Genomic DNA, 25186 nt, shown 5'->3' with positions numbered 1-25186 from the left:
ACGTACATAGTATTACTACTACGCTGACGCACGTGACATTGTATAGTGTTATGTAATATGTGTAATATTATACAGGGTGTTCGACGTCCGACATAATATCGTACTGTTATAAGTCAATTTTCAAAACAAATGTTCCACATACATGAAATATAATATTGGTCATCGTTTATTGGTGGTAAAAAAATATATTATATAATTAATAATATATGGTTATTACTTATTATACTTATTAATAAGTTATCGTATATCATTTTCTTATAGATTTTATCACAGTCTTGTTTGCATATTAATTTTTCAGAATTTGAAAATCATTTTTTGTCCAATATAAAAAATAATGAGTTTTGGAGCGTCAACTTTACGCAGACTTTCTCAAATATTCATAAGGACTTACTAATATGTAATTATTTTTAAGTATATAAGTATATTTGCGAACTGATTTGCAAATTCTAAAAACAGATTTCAAATACTTGCAAAATAACTACGTAGTTTTCAAATAAATTGGCCTGTAGAGGGCGGTCACTCCATGCATGTTAAAAATTAAAAAAATTTCTTTGAAAAAAAATGTTTAGTAATCCGTTTTGTGTTCTAATAATATTATATTGTACTCTTATAATAATTATACAGTAAGGTTGTAGGTATACTATTTTTGTTTTGATTAGCGATGCTGGTATTTCAAAACAAAAAACAAACGATACATATTCCTATATATATATATAGTACTTACTGTTAAACGAAATGTAACTATACACAGTACACAATAACCGTTTTATCTTTAACACTTATATTAAAAGAAAAATACATAGCCACGTAAATCTGTACACAGCACTGATACGAGACTTGTAATTGTCATACACGTTTCAGGCTGTGCTTCGGGTAGGCACCACTGCACTAAACATGTGTGAGGTGGGTGACACGAATATTACACTACATGTTATATTGTTATCATCATTGTTGTTGCAACGGGATCACATGAATATATTATCATCATGGCATTAGGCGAATATGCTCAGGCATACGAATTCGTCGTAATGCGACCTGTGACTGAATATATCGTGACGTGATGGGCCCAGGAAAACTCAGCTCCGTACGTGTACGCGCGCACGTTCCTTTAAATAACCGCTGCGCGGTGCACCCACATAGGCTCAGTCGTGCAGTGACGGCACAACGGCGAGACGGTCGCACGCGATACGCACAAATTACGTTTTATCGGTTTTATTGTTGTTATCGTCGTTTCACGCAATATTTCCGACGGCGATTGGTCTGAAAATGGACGTAAAAAACGACGTTAGCAAATCTTCGTCCGACTCATCAACCGACTCGTCTGCGGTGCTCTCCGATTTCTGTTTGCCGTGGCCGCCGGCCACCCATGCCGAGCAACGTCGAAACCGGGAACACCTACAGCGTCGGCGAGACGACGGAGCGACGCGTTTGACGCGCCGGCGGATTCCCAGCAGCACTGCCCATCGACGGGCGCGCTGGACGTCAGCGTCACCGTCGGCCGACCGCCGCCGAGTGCGGTCTGACAAGAAAAATGCACTCTTCGTGTTTGCGAGAGGGGTAGTCACCGTCGTGGGCCGTTCGCGGCTTAGAATCACACAGGCCAAACAGGATCCCAGTAAGCAACTCGCTGGTAAAATTTCGCAAAACTATACATTTTTCATGGTGCGTGTAAATATATGTTGGATACATGCTGGAAAAATTACAGGGTCGACAGTGAAATTCGAATTGAGCAATAAATTCAGTTTCTATAGTATTATTCTTTATTATAATATATGGTGTGCAACGTAAATATGCACTCGCGCCTCACGTCACACACGATTCACGTTGTCTGTAATATCCGGAAATAGGCAAAAATCGTTCACAAAGATTCCAATGCCTATAATAATAACTAAAATTGTATTACTAAAATATCGTAATTTATATATACTATATTCTTATAGGTACGCTATTGAGACGCTAATAAAAAACCCTCTTTCAATTTTGTCGATTATCCTGTTGTCAATGACGGATTTATTTTTTAAACGGACAAGGAACATAATATGAGCCATGGGGTACCTACTTAGTTGAAATGTTTTCTTTTTTAAATCCATTTTCACTTTTATCAAATAGGTACCAACAAAATATAATTGATGCATCAAAAGATTCATAAATAGGAATTTTTTTTAGGGGCTTCCAATATTAGTAGCTGCATCCCGGCCGTCCGAGACTTAGATCCGGCACTGCCCGTCACGCGCGGTCAAAATATGACACGATGATAATTATATGGGTTCCAGGAAATCGATCCGATGATAACAATAACAACGTTGTGCGCTCGTACGAAATACTCTTACCCACATTATTACGACCGACGGGCGATTGTCGGCCACATCGTTACGAAACCGATTTTCCACGCGAGCCGTCACGGGCCCGCGATCGCCGATGTAACGAGTCGCACTGCGCAACCCACCACCCCTTCCCCTCCCCCGATCGACAACCTAACGCGTTAACTGCAACTGTACACCGACCGTTATAAAAATGTATATCAGCGGCGGGTTAATTGGCGTGTTGCGCGCGACACGGTCGATCGGGCGGCGGCGTCCTTGGGGCGCGTGCCACCGCCTTCGCCGCCCGTGTTCGGTTTCGTTTCGATTTTCTCCAATAATAAGATATTTAAATTTCTCCGTACGTGCGCGCACACGCACCTGCACACATATTATTATTATAATATTACAATTTTGCATTCGTATTGTTATTTATGGTGTAGCGTATGATATAGGTTAGTACTTATATTATCGTTCGTTTACCTCATGGTTATGGACGCAAAAGGTAATACGCGAGTAAATTAATTTAAGTGTAATGACAATATCGTGCATAAACAACAGTGTTTTTGAAATGTTTTTCGAATAGTTTTACAAAATATCGTCAATAACACTTATGTATATTATACCGAATATATCTGTACCATCGTTGGCAGAACACGAAATATTATGTTTTCTCCGTCTTGTACGCACGCGCGTCCCGGTATAGACATTATATTTATATACATATCATATTATAATTTATAGAATTTAGAGTAATGTATTATATTATTATTATGTCCGTGTTGAGCGATGAGAACTAAATCTGTTATTATTCATTTATTTTGCGCTTAACGAAAAAAAAGTTTTACAATGTACCGATGAGACAACTTCAGCGCGTGTATTATATACCTTATAATATATAGGCTGGTCAGAGAAAACAATCGTGTCACGGATGTTAACGTTGTATTTTTATTTTATGGTATTTGAAAGTATTTAATTAAATTAACAGAGAAATTGAAATCGTTCAAGTTCAATAGACCGACGAATAAATTGTAACAGTTCGCATCGAATATGTACGACTGTTAAAATGTGTATCTAACTATATATAGAGCGGCGTTTACTCGCGAATATAATATACTTCATATTTATGATACTGTCTGTATGCACTTAAGTATGATCAGTGACGGCTATGGTAAAGGTGTATCCTATGATACATCTTCAAATTTGTCATGCGATGCTGAATAAGGCCGGAATATAACAATATTATTTATATTATGAAAGAATAAATGTTAGATTTGATTTTCGATACATATTTTTGCAGTTGTGTAATGTATTAAAATATTTATACGACACGCCAACACAATTTTATTAGTATAAGGACTAAGGAGTGGATTTATATTAATAATTGTTCGACACTTCATTTTTCAGACATCAGTGAGCATAATATTGTATAGATGTCTCACTTGCTCTTACGTTAATATTTACAACATATTATTATTGAGTGTTGCAGTCTTGTTCTACCGCTGTATAATATTTTATTGAACAGATCTCAGTGTTTCATATTTTATGTTAATTTAAATGTTATCCAGCACAGTCGCACAGATGTAGTTGGAATATTTGAAGTTTCTGAATACTTATATAATAATTCGATATAAATAGACGAAAACGAGCTTTGAATTAAAGTATTATAGAAATTAATTATACTATGTGACGACTAAGTAATATCTTGTTGACGTAGAACAAAAATATAATCGTTTATGGCTGTTGAACTAGTTTTCGCGTATAACATGGCTGCATAAAAGTCTAATATAAGACATAGAATATATTATCTGCGGGTTTTCAAATAATATATGTAGGTACCTACACTTTGTTTTCAATTTCTTTTTTTTCGAGACCGTCAATTATGCTGGTTGGTCCGAGACAATCGTGATGTCCAGTCTCGCCTTGACGCACACATATATTACACGCAGTAATTGGACCGTTTCGAGATAAAAATAATTTAATGAGCCGAGGTGACGACGGTCTTAATTACATTTCGGGCATTAAACATATTTAAATACAGCGTATACCTCTTGCGGAAACGCGTATAACGATGCCTTAATGTAACGCTATTGGACCCAAACGTTATATCAACTACCGTGCATTACCGAATTTAATAATGTTATAGTATGTGACGGTGGCCATAAGAGATAACTGTCGGTCGCAGGACGATGGACCGTGTCGTTTGGCCTCTGTCGCCTTTATCGGTCGACATTATGCGGCAAAGACCACGGTGGTGGCTGTGAGCTCACCCGGTAGTATCGTTTTATATTATAGTCTCGACGATGGTTTTTTCTCTCTTTGATTTCATCTCGACGGTATTATTATAATATTTTGTTAACTGTAGAGTTCTATTGGAAAGAAAAAAATTGAGTCACGACCGATTCCGGCGAAAGTACCTGTTCTCGAAGAAAAAATTGATATTAAATTCTAGTGAGAACGCGAAAAAATTTAATAAACATTAGGTAGCTGTAGTCTTCTTCGGGTCGACGTACGACTGCGGAACAAGATATTAGCGCGTTGCGTGTCTACTCTGAGCAACAACAACAGGAAAAAAAAAAATAGCAATACACTCGTAGACACGACCACGTCATCTCCAATATATAATCACAATAATTATATGCGATACGCGTTAACGTAGGTATATAAGATTTACATCAAGCCTTACGATTATTTTAACACTGGTAAGGTGTACACAGTTGTACACCGGCGACGAATAAAGAACGCGGCGAGCGGTTCGATTGCACCTATGTACGAATATTGTCGGCGAAATAACGGTACTCGTGTACCTATACTATACCTACGTACACTACACGGCCGACCGCATCTCAGTAATAATAATAATGCAATCTCCAGCCGTACCTACGCATCGTGTATGTTATTATGTAGGTGCACATATAATCTTGTTAGCTGCAGCGCGGTGTATATACGTATTGGTATGTACATATATCTATGTATATAATATGATGCACGCGAACTGAATAATATATAATATTATAAGTTAGATACTTTACTCTGTGGTGCGAGGACGATTCGCACGGTCTTCCGCCGGGCCGGGTCAAACCGCACACGCATCGCGTATCATATATGTTATGCCGACGAACGGTACATATAGGTACCTACTTAGGTATTATAAAGGTACCTTAAATAACTATTATTCTACTTACTGCAACGTACGATATGTCGTCCCGCGTATAATAATATGTAGGTTACAGCAATAATATTAATATATGCACAGGGTGTCAACAACGCTCGTACGACTACCGTCGTGATATACCTGTTCGCCATACTTAGTTCTAAGCAGTAGTACATAGGCGCCGCATATTGCTAAGTGCCATTTGTATACTACTCAAAATTAAAAAATATGTTTCAGACGATTCGAATACTGAAATCCGTAAAACTTCTTGACTTATAAAGCGTATAAATAATATATGGTAACACAATAGTATATTATCACGTACCTACTTTCGAAAAAAATGTTTTCTGTTTTTAGTACCACGAATTACAATGATTGCGGTTCTCCAATTCTAACTCCCGCCAATTAATATTTAATTATATCCAGAATCATATTTTTAAAAATAATATTGACGGGGAAACCATATGAGACATGCTGTGTATCGTATAACTGTTGTCTGACGCTATTACTGCCACTGATGTACTTATCTACGTAGACATTTTTACGTCTGTGTTATAAAATTTTTTCACATCGCGGAAGTCGACCGGTTATTGGCCCCGTCCACGTGGATTTCCCACGCGCGCGTCACTGCAATATCGTCACTTTGCTCTGCGCTCACATTCGATGGTAACCGTGACGTATATAATGTTATAAATAAATAATAAATGGCGCCCAATAAATTGTTTTAAAATGTTCCATAAAAAATAAAAAAAAATTGGGTTGCCTCACGATTTAATCAAATTGTAAGTTCGTATATGTCAAGTACCTATTTGCTTACAGAATATTTTGGTTTCCTAACGAATACACATACTATGGCCAATAAAATGTAATCAATTTAATTATTGTAGTAGAGCAATACAAAACATTTTAATTATCTGTCATACAAACACACAGTCAGCTTTTGATATTTTTTAAGTATCTAAAAAGTTCTTTTTGTCTACTAGGCACCTACTAATATCACTTTAGCATCTAATCATTTACTTGTAAGTTTATTATTATACGTAAATTTTATTAATTATATGCCGTTAATTATTAGTTAGTAATTACATACAACGTCCCCCTCCTTGTATTTTAAAAAGTGTAGTGGGCTGACTTCATTATTATTTATCACGTACCAACTGCAGTGTCAGTCGCTACATACGTGACCTAAGAATGAGAAGGTTCTGTTTGTCGATTTTTGATATAACGCATTTTAAAGTTTAAAAAGTATAATAGTGAATGCATAGTTATTGAACCCTTTTCATCTAAATCCATGAACAATAATTATTACGCAGGAATGTCAAAATTAAGAAATTAATTTCTTATCATTATATAATATAGAACAGGCAACAGCCTGTAGTGTATAATCAGAGGCGTTTTTATATGTTTACCGCGAGTAGGCCTGTATAACTGCCGCCCTAAATAACAAAAATAAAATAAATAAACTTAACAATAACAGAAAATGTATAAGTATAACATTAAAAAATTTTCCGTTGAAGGCAGTTGTAGAATTGTATACCTATATAGTGCATGCAGCTGTGCATAACATATTATCGTAGAAACATTTTTACAGACGTACAATGCACAGGACCATTATTAATATGGATTCTTTTCGTCATCAATGACTTTGATAGATCAAATATTTTATCCCTAAATTTCTCTATATATATTCACTAATAAAAAGATCTTTGTATTATTATAGTGTGTTGAAAGTAAATTATATTTATATTTGAGCTGCATAGAGGCTATTCTGGGTTTCTCAGACAATAATAGGGTTAAAAATATTGATATAGGGTTCAAAAATTATAAAATTTTACCTGTATAATAATTAGCTAAAAACTAAAAATTAATTTTTTGAAAAGTCACTAAACGACCGAACTTTTACATTCTCAAGTCATAGACTTCTATATTATCTATAGATGTTTGATCGACGAATAATGACCGCCGGCGGATATCGAAAATATTATCTATATTGATGACAACTTGAGTCGTTGTTGGCCGCCGTTTCGCGGAGACGCGTTGTAATCATACTGTAACATAATTATTACGTCATGTGTCGAGCCTCAGCAGCATTTCGCTATTGCATATTTTTTGGTTTTCATCACGACAACTCGCCCGAGCCGTCTCATATCGGTCACGGACACCGCGCGCTGATGACACCAAAACGATACTCCGATCTCATCGCCGTACGTAATGGTAAATATATTACGACGAATATGTTACAGAGCGCGTGTTCGGAAATGTCCGCTTACGGCGCGCGTGTGTACAATACATAGTATAACATAATAATAATATAATAATCGCATATAATTGTTTTATTGCTGCAACTTGCAGGTATGTAGCGTATACAGTCATTGTTCCTTTATAATAATAATAATAATAATAATAATAACATGGTAGGTATTTCGTAATATTCCGTGTGCAAAGCGGAAGGTTGGGTGACATTTTTTTGTCGTATTTTCGATTTTGTTTTTATTAATCCTCGGCGGAACGAAACGTGGCGTGTGGAAAAAATGTTTGATAGAAATAAAAACGCTGTTGACCTCTGACTGTCACGCGACGGCTGTGTGGCCTTTTACGCCGGTATAGGGACGGAAGCGGGAAAAAAATCGGTGGAAAATCGTCGTTTTGTTTGTTTGTTTTCGGCAGTGTTTACTATTTGAGAGGTTTTTTTTGAAGGTGAACACCGCTTTTGGAACAAGCAGAAAAAAACTACAATATTGGGAAGCGTATTTCTTGCCGTTTAAGTACATAATAATAATAATATAATGACATTATATTAAAATTAATGATGCTGTATCTTATGTGATACGGGAAAAAAGAAAACCGGAATGTCATCGCCGTGGTTCTGGAATTCACAATAATATAATAACAATATGTAAATAAACCTACCAATATACTAGTTTTCTCGGAGAAGGACATCGAGCGAACTAGTGGTAGGTAGCTATAACACACTGCGGGTAATAGGTATACTCGGTGACCGCGGTCGCCCGCGATGTCCTCGGCAGATATCGCATATAATATTAAAATCATCATCATCATCATCATCATAAATTAATATCAATAATTATACACCAGGTTTGCATGGCTTACACGACTATTTACGACCGTATAAACTCGCGATGACTGCGACGGTTGTGTATAATATTATATTCGTATTAGGTATATAACCCGGCCCGAGGACAAGTATTATACCGCACGTCTAATTCGTAGCTTATTAATATTATAATATTACGCGGACGCGTTGTGTCACGTGTACACACGTCAACACAAATAATAATGTGATCGATGATATCGCTCAGTGAATCAAAGGGAAGACCCCCCCTATTGCCCCCATCCCAATATAAGAAAACCTGGTTAGCAAGTCGCTAGATAACTCCTTATTCGCGCATACGGCCGACGAGTAATTTGTTTTTACGGTTGAACTCCGCGTGGTATCTACCTACGTCGAATACGAATGGCGTATATACCTATGTAGACGACGTGGATGTGATAGACACTTTTCTATTTCCATAATATAATAAGTATATCATTATCGGCAGCGCAGTTTTAATATATAATAAGTGGTTCGCTTCACGCTCGTTATAATAATAAAGTATATAACGTATTACATATATGAGCGTACACATGTGTAAATCGAGTTCAATTTTTAACGAACTGCTAATTTTTCTAATTTTACACGCTAAATTCAAACTCTGCATCGCCTTTGCACGGTTCGCGAAACCGACCTCGAACAATAATATTATGGTATTAGATTAATTACTGGTGCAAAAATATAACGATTCATAAGGGGTTTTACGTAGGCAATTTCAAAGTGCAGTGCAGTGCAGTATATTGTTATGTTTAGATACATATTATGTTCATAGAAATCTAAACGGCAGTGGTCTATTTTATTTTCATTTTGTTGTTATCATGAAAAGTATGTTTAAAATAATTCGTTTTACACATTTAATTGGTTGTGACTCGCGTGTAGATTAATATTGTATTTGTTAGAAAGAATTTAATTTAATCTAATTTATTTTGTGTAAGGTTATTTTTTTTTAGTGTTAAATTCCGTTAATTTATATTGTGAAAAAAATAATTATCACCATTTTCAATTGCAAATTAAAAATAATATGTGCATATTTTAAAGTGTGATAAAAAATCTATAGCGAAACATCAATGAAGATTACCTATGTAAAAATAAAATAAATCACTGTTCTATTACAAGTCACCATCGACAGAAACATGTTTTGACAGCTCGATTTAATTGCTTTCGTGGCCTCCAGTTATAACATTCATTTAAAAGCCCTTTTAGCCATTTAGGATTACATAGCTACGATGTATTATTAATTATTTATTTTTGTTTACAAAGTGGGTCCAAACATTTTTTTTCGTACTATATGGGTATTTGAAGTCAGTAAATATTTAACCTTATAGTCTATAGGTCACATTCGATCAAAAAACATAGTTACAACAAGTTGACTGCCTTACCATTATTTAAATTAACATTTCAAATTCACCTTGAGTAGGTATCGATATGCTACTCACTTATCAGCTATCACCAATTACCATGTAATAGCCCAATAACCCAAGACTCAAAAATGATGCTCAAGGCAGCCAACTTGTTATGAGGGCGCATAAACGCAATAGCAAAGAAACTCTAGTAAAAAAAATCAAACTTGTTCATCCATTGTCAATGTTAAAATATAATATCCATGTTCTCTCATAAGGCTTTATACAATCACCAATATTTTTTATAAAAAACTAAAGCTAATAACACAAGGGAAACGTGAGCATAAATATATTATTTTAAGTGTATTGAAACAGATAACCTATTAATTTTATATTAGTCAAGGTGTTCATCATAAAAACTATCACTAAAAAATCATAAGTCCGAAATTAATGAAAAGGTAACTTTCGACTTCGGTAAATTCGTTCAGCCCAGCCTTGTGGTTGGTACACACAATTTACTATTGTGTTATTGCGATAAAAATAGTTGTTATTATTATAACATAGTTATCGACCATAATCATACGCCCGTTGGTTTATCGTCACCGCTCATTCCAATATATATTATTTAATTTAAGCATCACCGCCGCCGCTTGTAAAATGTGCATAATACTATAATTGTTTTGGTTTTCGCGTCGACTTTTCCCGCCAAACCTGAAAGGTCAGCACTCGGATGACGATGACTACGTATTTATACGCGTGATAATGATAATTCGGGGACGGCGGAAGTGACTCGGCTCGGTCGATTATTGTGGGAAAAGGTTACCATTGGAAATCATCGGAAATCCATATTTCCGTCGACGGTGATTCAATGGTGTACGCCGCCGTCACAGAGCATATGCATCGTCTCTATATATAATAATAAACAACGTTTATAGTCGTACGTTTATGTACAATCCCTCTGTACGTATATGGACAAGTGGCAGGCAAGTAACCTGGCCGTCGCCACTTCCGCTTCCGTGCTCGTGACATCGCGTATCGCGGCAAGGACGACTCCGTGGCCGGTTTCTTCATGTCGACTATAACTACACTATTATAACTACAATCTAGATTGCAACAATCAGCTTTCGTTCCGCGTTCTCGACGTTTGCTATTTGGAATTTATAACCTAGTATATGTGTATAATATTAGGTATTCTACCTAAAAAACCGACAAAAAAAAATCCGGCGTAAAAAAGTCCCAAATTTAATAATTATTTTTGACTGTAGATGACTTTATTAAATTAGATAACCTAATCTTTATTTATCTTTCAGTATTATGGATCTAAACATATTATATTATATGTTATAAATTATAATTTTAATAGGAAAGTCGTAAACTCGTAAATTACAAATTTATTACATCTAATCTTTACTTATCATTAGGTTGTTATATCAAATGTTATATACCTGTATGTTATACGAGTCCCTAAAAAATGATTTTTATACTACCGCTGTATATTGTTTGTTAGAACATAAGACACTAAAAGCCAACTAAAATTTATAAAACTATAATTAAATCCATTCTTGAAAAATATGATAATTTATGCAATATTTTAAATTTTTATTGTATTTTTACTGTGTACTTGGTTTGTAATATAAATATAAATTTTAACTGGACTTTTGTTCAAGGTTTCATAATGTTATATGGTATGTATGTAAACCTAAAACCCGGACCGGGCCTCAAAAGGAATATTATTATTTATGGTACAATGGTTATCGATACCGTATTATATTACCTAACCCTCACTATATAGATAATATATACCATATATGATACCTTTAGCAAATCAATGTTAAAATACAAATTAATAATTATATTTTGTTTTTTAGGGGTCGTACTTGCCATAGCCGTAGCCTTATTGGTCGGTGGCCTCCTAGTGGTGGCGTTTTTTACGGCGGCAGTCGAGCTGGTTATCGATGACGTAAGTATTTTAATAATATTGAAACATATTACTATATAGCACCGACAATAGATTCTCCGCCAAATGTCAGAACCGTCTTAAAGACAAAAAATGGCAAGGGGAATGAGGAAGTTGACAAGGAGGAAAATTGTAGAGTAACTTACACTTTGATAATAATAATTTGTTTGCACGACAGTAAACTAGAAATTTCAACAGTGTTCCAAAGTAGTTTAATTAAGTCACATTTATCCTCTAATTATTATATTGTATATTAGATATTAATATTCTATTGCCGGGTTGCATAAACAATCACTTAACATTTAATGAGTCAATAGTGAGTCCGAGCAAATATACTTTAGTTTAGACAGATGAATGTTGTTTTGTCACTTTTAATAAATTCTATTTTGGTTATTTGTTTGAAATTTATGAATTTGGTTGTTATTATTTTATAAATGTACATTGTACAACGATAATAATTTAGATTATATTTTGAAAGTTGAATAAGAGTTCAAAAATAGATAATATCAGTATAAATCATATACAATTTTAATTATGCGTTATAAATTATTAGACTAAGTATCTATTTATTTGAAAACTTTTACCAACATACTTAATTAATAATTATTATTATAATCTTACGTAAATTATAGAAGTTAATCTTATAAATACCTATTTACTAACAAAATGTATCTATATGAGCTACAAATAGAGCCTAAAATTCCTAAAAAAATACTTACTAATTATACTATAATGTTCTCCAATTTATACGGGTCATGATGTGCTAGAAATGTTACACCTCAGATGTGGTGACCCGATGTTACATTTCTGGTGTATACGTTGGTGCTTCCACCACTTATTTTGTGGGAAGGAACATCTCACTATAGTAACTTCTTATTACTGTATAGCTTTTTAAATTACATAATTATAACGGCCTATATCGATCACTTGTTATTTATAGCAAATCACCCTGCGGCCCGGGTCTCAGACGTTCGAGATGTGGCGCAAACCACCTGTGCGACCTCTGTTAAAAGTGTACGTGTACAATGTCACCAACGCCGATGAGTTTTTAAACGTGATCGCGCCCGGTGAAGTGCGCGAGAAGCCGATCTTGGACGAGTTGGGTCCGTTCGTCTACGTGTGAGTATAATACTAAGTATAATATAAAATAATATATAGTAAACTGGTAAAGCCATTAATATTTATAGTGTACTGATCACGCTGCTAAATTTTCGTTGTGGTATAAAATGTATATTCGTTCATCATTTTGTAATTTTGTCACATTTTACACTAAAAAATAACCCGCAACCGCTTTCTGACCCCACAGGGAAACGTGGGAAAAAGTCAACCTGACATTCCACGACAACGGCACGCTCACGTACAACCAGCAAAAGGTGTACAGGTTCGACCCCGAACAGAGTGTCGGTTCCGAAGACGATATCGTCGTGGTACCCAACATCCCGATGTTGGTGAGTTATATACCTATATTATACCACCCACACAGTTTTACTGATTACCAAACCCTCGCATCATAAACAGTATATTATTATAACCGTTGTCACCGTTGTTTATTACAGTCAGCCACATCGCAGAGCAAACATGCCGCCCGGTTCTTGAGACTGGCTATGGCCAGCATCATGGATATCCTTAAGGTGAAACCGTTCGTCGAGGTGAGTGTCGGTCAGCTGCTGTGGGGTTACGAGGATCCGCTTTTAAAACTGGCCAAGGACGTGGTGCCCAAGGAACAGAAGCTGCCGTACGAAGAGTTTGGTCTGCTGTATGGGGTCGGTATCTACAACAATCGTTGTAGACTTAATTTTAAAATATAATAACATCGGTTTTCCTCCCTATAACCATTTTATATTATTTCCGTAGATTTAAACTGAAATCTTAGTAGGTTGTTTGGAATACAACAAAGTATACTATACAGTAATATTCACGTCAGACTACTTTGAAATGTTGTTAAACATATTGGTCAATATGCATTTGAAATATTCATGTTACAAATGGTTTGAAATAATGTATCCAGATTGCCTATATATATCCCCGTGAAATAACTTACCGTTTCAATGTTGTTTAAAATATCGAAAATTATTCGATTATTATCTATAAAAGGGGAAAACTATAACTAATAAATATTTATTTATTTTTTGGAACAAACTATTTATTTTTAAAACTCGGTATTTTTTTGAAATAATTTCTTAGAAACGTATACGGAAATATGTAATAATTATTTAAATCTACTTACCTAGTATATAAACGTGTACTCGCCGACTAAAACATTTTATGAAATGGAGACCAATAAACGACATTTCTATACTAAAAAAATGCGGTATCTGAAATAGTAATTTTAATATGGCTCTATGTGCCACACGTATTGGATCGGTAAGATAAACGTGACTGAGCAACAGAAGAGACTGATATACAGCAAGCCCTGGAAGTCACAATCTGTACAAGATATCATATATTGACCTTCGTTTAATATTACTTTATTCAATTACCTTAATATGAATACAATGTAGGTAGTAATTTAAAATTGATATAGGTTATAAAATTAATTTTTTTAGAAACGAAATAACCATTTAATCGATTTTATTATATGTACGTACTCAGTAACGTAATATATTTATTAAATTTTTTTATTTTTAATGATTTACCTTACCAATGCAAGTATATTTTACTCATGCATACATTTTTCCCATGACGACCTCTCTTTTGAAGAGTGTATTGTTGGATATAATATGTACATTACACTGCGTCATGTGTACACCACATAGCTCCAGTACATCGTTGACCAGTACGACGTGAAGACGCTGCCCGAACTGTTGGGATACTTGCGTCTGGATCGGCTGCTGTCCGCGGACGGTCCGCTGCTTGATGGAATCCTATCGGCCGGTACCAACATTATACTTGGTGGGAACCAGTGGCCGACTGCTATCCAGATAGTGCCGATGTCTAAGGACTACAATTTGCAACTGGAGCGCGGGCACCAAGCGGTGCACCCCGCCAAGATCACCAGGATGTCGCTGATGGGACGGCCGGTCAGGACCAAAACATTTTGTCGTAACCACGTGCACCGTAGCCGCAACAGTGTTCCCAGCAAGAAAATTTGACCACAATTCTGCAGACACACGCAAGCTCTTGTCGTTTTCAGCCCACCATTGGTTTTACGCCTAACCACCGACACCGGCTAACCGCAGTCTACACTGCACTGTTGGTTTTACTATTTTCTTTTCGCAACCACCGCGCACTATTCACTGTTTGTCCGTTTGTTTTTGTTTGCTGATTTGAAATATATATATTGTACACATTCACCGCCGTCACAGCATTGTCATTTATAATATGATTCGTTTGTGCGTCACACAGTTACAATGTACTAATCTAAACGTATTGTTTTTCTTTGCATGTCACGCTGGATTTTCTCGTCCGACTTCCACTGATACCTCACTCTGACAATAGAAAAATGGAACTTCACGTGACAATATGACAGTGTTTACTGGGGCCACAGACATTCGGTTATTTGCCGCTCTGGACAAATTCAACGGGCGCACGCACCTACCGCACTGGACCACCGATTCTTGTAACCGTATGTCCGGCGGAAGCGATGGTTCCCTTTTCCCTCCCAGGATCCAACCAGACACCATCCTACACGTCTTCGACAAGGATATGTGCCGAAAATTACCCCTAGTGTGAGTACCATACCTTCAATATATATTATGGTGCAGGCATCGAGTAAGGGTGATTAAAACTAAGACCCACACACTCACCCTCCCACACTGGACGTTCTGAAATACCAAAGCTCTATATTAAATAATAGCTTGTAAATACACACATTTTTATTAGAAAACAAGTATCGAATTGTAATTTTTGTCAAGTTTTTATAGTCATATTATCATTTATAAAACTCATAGTAGACTTGATTAAATCACTTATCACAATGTATTTATACATTATATTGAAAATATTAATTTTAATAGATAAATAATTATTTCCCCCCTCCCCCCCACAAAAAAAAACCAAAATAAATTAGATCTGAACTTATAGTACTAACTCAGTGTCAATATATACCAATTGTAATGCATGAGGGTTGAGTAAGAAATTAATGAAATATTTTAATTTACCTCGCCCACAGGTTCAAGAAACAAGTTGAAGCTAAGGGAGGAGTGAAAGCGTACCGATTCGGTCCTGACCACCGAGCGTTTGCTGACCCCGACCACGAGCCCGAGAACCGGTGCTACTGCCCTTCACTGAGCAGTCCCAGTGGAAACAGTACTACGGGTACCAGTAGCTCTACCACAGCAATGCCCACGGTGTCGACGAAAATTAATTCTCCACAATGTGCACCTCACGGCACATTCAACGTGAGCTTGTGCCAATATGGTGAGTCGCTCTATCCACATATTTACGAGTTTACTGAGCTAAAGTACTGATACTTATATACACACTGTGTTTGTTTGCAGACTCTCCGGTGCTGCTGTCTTTCCCTCATTTTTACATGGGTGACCCACGACTCCGGGAAGCTGTTAACGGAATGGACGAGCCAGATGCTGACCGCCACGAGTTTTACATTGACGTACAACCCGTGAGTGTCCATTATATTATAATATGCTTTAAAATCATCAATAGTAACTTGTTATTCGTGTGTACAGGAAATGGGAGTGGCTATGCGTGCCAGAGCCCGTGTGCAAATTAATCTGGCCGTTAGTCAAGTAGTAGACATCAAGCAAGTGGCCACATTCCCCGATATTGTGTTTCCAATCATGTGGTTCGAAGAGGTGAGTGTTGTAGATTAGGATGTATGTATATTTGTATAAGGATACTTTTATAGTGTATTCAAACTTAAAAGTACCTACTATTTAAATAGAATTTTTTAAATACTTGATATATCGAATACTTTTTTAGCCAATGGAACTTGAGAAGTTTTCTATCTAATTTACGTTAGGATCATATGATATTACTCTAGTCTAGATGCTAGTACATTCATTTAAAAATGTATCTGCGTAATATTATAATATTTTAAGTTTAAAAAGCAAAATATTAACGAATTTTAACGAATTTTAAAGCAATAACTTTTTTTCTATTTCTATAAAAGATATTAAAAAAATAAAAACATTACAACACAGAAAATATTATCTTCCGTATTGTGCAAAAATGTAGTTTCTTAACTATAACAGCTATAGCTTGAGAGGTTCTTTTTTAACGCAAAACTAATTTTTACAAACAATTTATGGGTATGTCGTATGTCGCTCTATAGCCCTCACTAAATTGAAATAAATAAATCAGATCTGAGAAAATAAATGTAGGTGATACGTCAGAAATAACATGTCTAAGTTTTTCTTATTTGTGTCGGAACTTATATAATAATAATATATAGTAATTGTATTTTTACAAACGGGTGTATTTTTTTTTCGAGAAGAAACGTTATAGCCAATTTTTACCTGGTATTTTTCTTGTGGGAACTTAGTAACTTACATTCACCCTATTAATCTATCGACCCTATAAACTAATGAAGGATGGGGCAGGCCTTCCTGGACTACTTAAATAGTTAAATCCGCAACTGAACTTGATTATGAATATCGTAGGAAATGAAAAATACTTGAATTTGTGTTGGATTTTTTTTATCGTTGTTGATAACATTCAATGATGTCTTTATTCGATAGATCGCTGGGATAACTAACTGCATATAACATAGCGTACTTGATAATATAATAATAATAATAATATGTCATTGCCTATTTCCAATTCAGGGCATCGATGAGCTGCCCGACAACGTGATCCAACTGCTCAAATTGGCCACGCAGACGCCACCTGTGGCCAAGGCCGCACTGCAGTACGCATTGTTCGTCTCGGGAGCTGTGCTACTGCTGTTGGCTCTCGGGTGTCTGGTGCGCAACTCGCACCGGCAAGAGACCATGTCCCTCGAAGGGACAGCGCACTACAGCCAAGACGAAAAGAAGAAGCCCAAAAAGACGATCCCGCCCGCGCCCTTGAGCACCACGGTGTTGTCCAACGGTAACGGGACCGCGGCCAAGGCTAACGCCGGCTACGTGGCCGACGACGAATAGCTTCAGTAGTCCGGGGAAAACGGGACGGCGCCGCACGGCCGACCACCAGATGGTAAAACTGACAACCCATTGTTAGGGTGCTGCTCATATAGTCGCACCGCCACTCTAGATACGATATCTATTGCCGATGTACATAAAATGATAATTATATGATATAATGGATATGACTTTGGCGGTGATCCGTTGAACCAATAAATTGTCATTATTATTATTATTATTATTATTATTATTATTAATATTATTATTATCATTATTATAATATATTATATAAATACTGAACTCTCTCACTCTCTCTATCAATCAACTGACTACTACAACTGTATAATATTTGTGCACGCGTGGTCGATACGTTGAGTGGCGGAAACGATCATAATTTCATACAATAAATATTATACTAAAATGCGACGATAGTTGCGTGAACAGGTTACTTCTTCTCCGCGTCGTCATATTTCGACTTCGACAATGATGATAATAATTATTACGATATTATCCGGACGTATATTCCTTTACGTGAAATATGTGACGTATAATACTGTCTTCATGTATATAGAACGACAAAATTTACTGTCTAAAATATGACGTTTTTATTATTATTATAATATTTGATTAATATTTTTATTTTTATTTTTGTGGAAAAATGCTCATATTATTATTATTATTATTATTATTATTATTATTATTTTTTATTATTATTATTTTTGTCATTGGTTATTATTATTTTATGTGTTTTTTTCGTTAGTTGACTCATGTACATAGTTAATATTATTATAATTATTAATCGGAGGAACTTGATTTTATTAGGTTTTCAAAATATTATATAATTTATTATCGTAAACGTTGTGCAGTTTGTTTTGATCATGATCGCCTCATGAAGTCATGAAATGCAAACATGACATATACACTTTCACGAACAAAAAGTTGTAGATTACTATACGCCATACGGCATACATATTATATTTAATAATCCGGGGATGACAAACATGCGCTCTAAACGTTAACATTAAAAAAAGTTATAATGATATTATGATTTTATTATTGTTAAAATAAATATAATACATAACTATTTTTATTGATTAACCGCTCTTGCGGTTGAGGTTTTCGGGTTACGTTTCTCGTTGTTTGAAGTACAATATTATTAAATTTTATATAACATTTGTGTACCTATATCTTATATTGTTTAACGCATGTTTTCCGGAGTGCGTTTTATATATCGCTCAATTACGTACCTATATACCTATAATATTATCTTGTATAATAATAATAATTACTATTATTATTTGTACCTTGTATTTATAAAATACGTTTTTGTTTTATTACTGTAAGATTATATTATATCTATGTGTTGTGTACATTTTCACGTGGGTGACATAAAATTATTGCAAATTAAAAAATATTATATTTACCTACCTAAAAAAATGAAACCGGGATAACGTGTTGTGTTTAATTATTTTTTAATATAGAAAATATACATGGTGAATATTTGATCAAATATGAGTTTTTGGAGTATCTTCAATTTGGTAACCAATAAAAATATACACATCTATAATATTCAGAGAAAAAATATATCTGAAAGTAATAACATTAAAATATTAAATAGCCATCTTAGTAATATCCAGAACAAAACATTTATATATCTATATAAGTCATAACTATACATTATTAGTTCGTATGTGATATTATTTATTTATTACAGGCAGTGAGCTCAATATAATTTACAAATATATACCTATATTTAACCTAAACGGGTGTTACATACCCAACTTTACAATTAGTAATTTTATAGTAAAATGATATGAAATTGCATGTGTAATATAATAATGGAGATAGTAGTAATAATACAAAGCACATGGTATAAGATATAATGAGACATATAAATTTCAATTTTTAGGTAAATAATAGTAATATGTAATTTAATATTTATTAATGTCTAATAAACAAGTGAGGGTGCTCATTGCTAAGGCGCATATCCTTGGTTGGTTTCTGCCGTAATTAGAATTATATATTATTAATATTATTTTTTTTTATTATGAAGTGCTATTAATGAATAGCTTCTTCTTCAAGCCAACCATGACCAATGCCCTATAATTGTATTACCCCTCCATTGTGCTTATTGTAATTATATTTTTATATAGATTGTACAAATAAAAAACAAATACCTATGACATTTTTTTTATAAACATGATAAAAATGTATTGATATTTCTATTTAATATAATGTTATTTTAGATATACGTTAAACATTATAAGGCTTTACAGGAAAAAAGAATAGATAGTGAAGTAAAGAATCTATGTAGTGCCTCACAAAAAAAGAGCAAGTTCACCTTTACAAGCTACGCTCAAAGATTCATATTTCATAGATTCAAAGATTCTATGTATTCCTTTAAAAAAACCAAGTATATTACTCAGAGAAATAAAATGTGGCCAATAATTTGATGATTTTAGTTTATTTATAAATTTAAATGTTTCTGGCTTATTTAGGACCGTATTACCAGGCCTGGGCAAGATAATGATAATTTTTAATTGAGTTAAGTTAAGTTGATAGAAAATGATAGACATTTTGAAAAGTTAAAAGTTAATAGTTTTCCTAATTTTTTTTAATCTCAGTTAAGTTAAAAGTTACATGGAAACTTACATTAAACTTATTACCTTAAGTTATGCTATTTATTATTATTTTTTTAGTAAATAAATATCCAGTAATATGTTTTAAAATAATAAAAAGTAAATGTTTATGCAATAAATATCATAATATTTTATTATCAATCAACAATAGTTATTTTATTATATTAATGATTTAACTATTTATAAATTAACTTAACTTGGATTTGATTAAAAATAACTCGTTAATTTATTAAGATTATATCAATAAAAATCAGTTTAGTTAAGAATGAAGTTAATGAATATTAAATTGTAAAAGTTAAGTTAAAAAGTTAAAATTAATTTTAACTTTTTAACTCGTTTATGCCCAAGCTTGGTTATTACAATGCCCCGCTAATTTATATTTATCTGACAATTATAGGCTAGCGCAGTTAAGCGTAGTGACTTTAGCGGCGAGTTTAGAATAAACCATTATTCAATATTACCACTATAAAAAAAAAAACATTTATACTGATCGGTTAATTAATCGCAATCATAATAACGATTTTCACTGGCTATTGAAATCAGCTGTTATGCAATAAGTAATAACGAATAACCGATAATGAAACATAGATTTTGATAAAACTGATGCTATCTTAAATTTCGTGTTCATATTTAATATGTATTATTTTAAAAAGTTAACCTACATAGTTTATGTAGTTTATGTAGTTTATGTATAGTTTATTACTTTTATTAGTTATTGTTATAAGTATTTTGTAATACATTTAATATAAATGTTAATATGAACAAGACTAAAAGAGATAGACCGACAAACTTCTCATCTCAGCGACATTGGCACAAATCCCAGGGACGCTAAGGGTGCTGAGCACCCTGGATTTAAATGCTATCTTAAATAATAATTAAACTCTTTAAAATGCACTATATGTTCAAAAAATGAACTCAAAATTCAAAATATAAAACTAATTAAATTCTATTAAGTTATCTATTTAGAATCTATTAAAGGGATTGCAAACGGACAGTTTTTAGCAGTTCAAAATAGGTAATTTTAAAATTGTTTGTATGCGGGTATTGTAAATAGGTATGTGCGTGGTAAATGATCATTAATGTGTGTTGCTGTGTGTAAATAAAATAGCGAAACACTGTCGCACACGTACAAGTCAACGCAACGGCATTGCGAGCGTGAACGGTAAACAATTTATGCTCATTTGTATGTACTTTTGCCAATCCTACCGATGGACCTGATAACGCGATAAGACTTCTGAAAACTGATTTAAATTCGTTAATATGTCTACTTGAGATCGATCAAGCCATATTTTAAGATACCTATTTAATTTAAATTTCGAATAGGTAATAAACATTTAAAATTCCATACATTTTAAATATTCAAACAAAATGTAAAGTGTTTAGGAACAAAACTTTAAAACAAGTGGCATGATTGATCTAAAACAGACATATTAAGGAGTTCAAATCAGTTTTCAGACGTTTTATCGCGTTATCAGGTCTTTTGGTATGATTGGCAATCGATTAGTACATTTTCATTGCAATCCCCTTAAGAAAAAAAATATATTTAACCGATTACAAAAATTAAAAAAATAGATAAATTGTGAGTAAAAAGGTTTTATTTGTAAAAAAATATCATAAAATGTAGGTAATATAAATAAAAATGTACATAACAATAAAGGCTATGAAATACCTGAAATAAAAAAATTAAGCTAAATAGAATTCATTTTATTACAAATGCAAAATCTTATACAATGTTGATTTAAATCTTTAATTTATTCTATTTTATTAATAGAGATATAAAATATAGCAGAAAAGTATTATTATGATTTATGATATACAATAGGTATGCTTATTGTTAACATATTATTGTGTCTATCCCAAATACAACCTACAGCATTAGACACTTTACTAGGAAATGATTCTGAAGAAAATATTGATGAATTTACAAGATACATATTGGTACCACAAATAAATCATAATTTGGACCAAATAATTGGTGGTTAGAATACGAAAAACAATATCCAAGAGTAGCTTTATTGGCTAAACAAATTTTGTCAGTACCAGCTACATCAGCATCTTCCGAGAGAGTTTTTTCAACAGTTGGAAATATAATCACTTCCAAACGCAGCAGATTAGATCCGATGTACGCATTAGCACTTATTTTCTTACATCAAAACAAAAAATTAAAAATGTAAAATGTATTTAATTAATAAAGTTAAACGTACGAGTATTAATTTATTAATTTATAATGAACAATTTTTCTTCTTAAACTAAAACATTATTATTATTATTAATAATTTAATTATGATGTATTTTGCACAATTTATATTTATTTTTTTTTGCATTTAAATTTGTGTACCATTTTTTTATTTATTATTATTTTGTTGTAACTTATACATTATTATTAATAATAATTTAATTATGATATTCGAGTATTTTGCACAATATTTATTTTTGTATTTTAATTGCCCTGTCAAATAGTAAATATTTCGAATCCACTTCTCGCAGGCCTTTATGCATCATAAGCCATATAATATTATTATTAAACACTTTGTGTTGCGCGAAAACTTAAACGAATAATTTTCGTTACGTATTGTATTGTAGCATCGAATACTGATATTCGAATGTTCGAATATTCGAATTATTTACGATAGAACTATTCGAATTCGAATATTTGAATATTCGAATATTCGAATAATTCCCATCACTATAATGTACCTAAATACCAACACATCCTTAATAAAAAAAAAAAACTAAAATGTTATTTATAAATTAAATAATACTTGTCACAAATGTAGTGCCTTCCAAAAAATGAATTGGATGTCTGTCAATATAAAAGTCATATTATCATTTAATTTTTCTTTGAACTTTTTACTCAAATAATTATATTTGATGTCTAACTTATTTTTTATTGTATTTCTGGAAGGAATTTGGTACAAAGAACAAGCTACTTTTAAAAAATATTTGAAACCACTACCATCAACGGTTGAAAATGGTACATTATCTTTGCATATATAAAATAACAATGCTTCCGTTATCTCAAAATTTTTGTTTCCTACAGCTATTACCACAAAACAAATAAAACACAGGATTCACCTCCAAAATAGCGAAAATAAAAAATCGAACACAAAATATTGAATATAAAACAGCGAATATCATTTAATTGAAAAAATAAAATAGCAAATAAAAAATAATGGAAAATATAAAAAAAATTAAAATTAAAAATAATAATTGTTGTCATATCTAATAAAATATTATTAAGCTAATACGTCAAATTATAGGCAATTCCTTTTAAAAAATTTAATTTATCTTTTTCGTCGTACCCATTTACTAATTTTTGAATCCGTTCAGCCGAATCTTTGTACTTCTTTTTTTTCCTTATATTATTTATTCCAGATTGATACTGCTCATATTTAATTTCCTCCAAATTCTGTTGTCTTTGAAGGCATTCAATAAATTTCCAGATGGATGGATATTGTGATGCTAAAGATTAAAATATATTAAGTTAATTAATTAATTAATTAAATTTATCAACAAATAAAATATGGTACCTAACAATGAGCTGAAACCTCTATGCCAACCCTCAATAGAATTATTGGTTTTGGCCCCCTGGCGTTTGGAAATTTAATAGCAGTTCCATAACATTATATCAAAACACGGTGATTTCTGAACATTTTTTCTTCCTCGACGTCTAATCCACGTGTCTTCAAAATAATTAGTTAGTGGATTAAGAAATTCTTCATTTTCGCAAAAAAATGGGGAATCCAACAATTCTTCAAACGCGAGTATAACATTGTTGGGTGGCACAAAGACAAGAGCCGATATCATTCTTATATGTAAAGCAAAATTAGGATATTTAGTAATAGATTCGCTTTTAATTATCATTCGGCTTTTACAATGGTGTTCTGTAAACCTTAAATACATTGTGTTCTCAATAGGTTTTCCACTCTAAATGTATATCCATCAACAATTTTGAATTTTTTATTTTTATTACTGAGTACGTATTCCATATTAATACAATATTATTTGCTCTTAGTGAAGAATTATACACGTAAAAGTAACACGAACTACACTAACCATCACTCGAATACTCGATTACTACTAACGATAACCACCATTAAAGAATAAAGATATCTTGAATTGTACTACTAAACTGATAATTTACTTGTGTCTGAAAAAATCATTATTGATATTATTGTCATTCGCTTTTATCTAGATTCGTCCAAACAGCTTTCTCTATTTTTAATTCGCGGTTTTTTTTTCGTCATTTTATTTTCTCTATTTTGACGGGATACCAAAACACAGATTACTTATTATAAATAAATCCACCCTGTCATATTATATTTTGATGTAGCATACTGCATGTTGCATGTAAGCTTTAAATTATAGTAACCTCCCATCTATAACATGTATTGAAAACTATGATTGATTGAGGGTTGGTACTTTTTTTAGCTGGGACTGGTGTAAGTTAATTTGAAATAGTGTCACTTGTATCCATAGACAAATTTACTATATTTGAATTCTAAAAATAAAATTACCTATATAATATGATGCTGTATTTGCACGGCTGTATAGTGTATATGATTAAACTTTTAAATTATTATATAAAAAACTGATTAATTTATAAATCAATAAATTACTAATCATCGTTACTTACAGCAACTGCTACGTTATTATCTGAT

General features: G+C 33.1%; 1 protein-coding gene across 2 annotated transcripts in view; it reads left to right on the top strand.

The window, feature by feature from the left end:
* The window catches only part of LOC132933794 (scavenger receptor class B member 1), a 28338-nt gene extending 8942 nt beyond the window's left edge, over positions 1–19396 (top strand). Inside the window, exons 1-10 of one of the 2 annotated variants that reach the window (XM_061000072.1) lie at positions 1182–1615; positions 11775–11866; positions 12804–12982; positions 13170–13311; positions 13420–13626; positions 15302–15531; positions 15975–16222; positions 16303–16424; positions 16492–16617; positions 17590–19396. In XM_061000072.1, coding sequence (XP_060856055.1) covers positions 1267–1615; positions 11775–11866; positions 12804–12982; positions 13170–13311; positions 13420–13626; positions 15302–15531; positions 15975–16222; positions 16303–16424; positions 16492–16617; positions 17590–17907 — 2013 coding nt within the window. In that variant the 5' untranslated portion in view covers positions 1182–1266 and the 3' untranslated portion in view covers positions 17908–19396. Of the gene's footprint in view, positions 1–1181; positions 1616–11774; positions 11867–12803; positions 12983–13169; positions 13312–13419; positions 13627–15301; positions 15532–15974; positions 16223–16302; positions 16425–16491; positions 16618–17589 lie in introns of those variants that run through there. The other variant, XM_061000073.1, reaches the window with a different exon arrangement.
* The last annotated feature ends 5790 nt before the right edge of the window (positions 19397–25186 follow it).

This window comes from Metopolophium dirhodum, chromosome 1 (genome assembly GCF_019925205.1).
Source record: "Metopolophium dirhodum isolate CAU chromosome 1, ASM1992520v1, whole genome shotgun sequence".
Lineage (NCBI taxonomy): Eukaryota > Metazoa > Arthropoda > Insecta > Hemiptera > Aphididae > Metopolophium > Metopolophium dirhodum.
The sequence above is the reverse complement of the archived record's forward strand: the minus strand, read 5'-3'. Positions and strand labels throughout refer to the sequence as shown.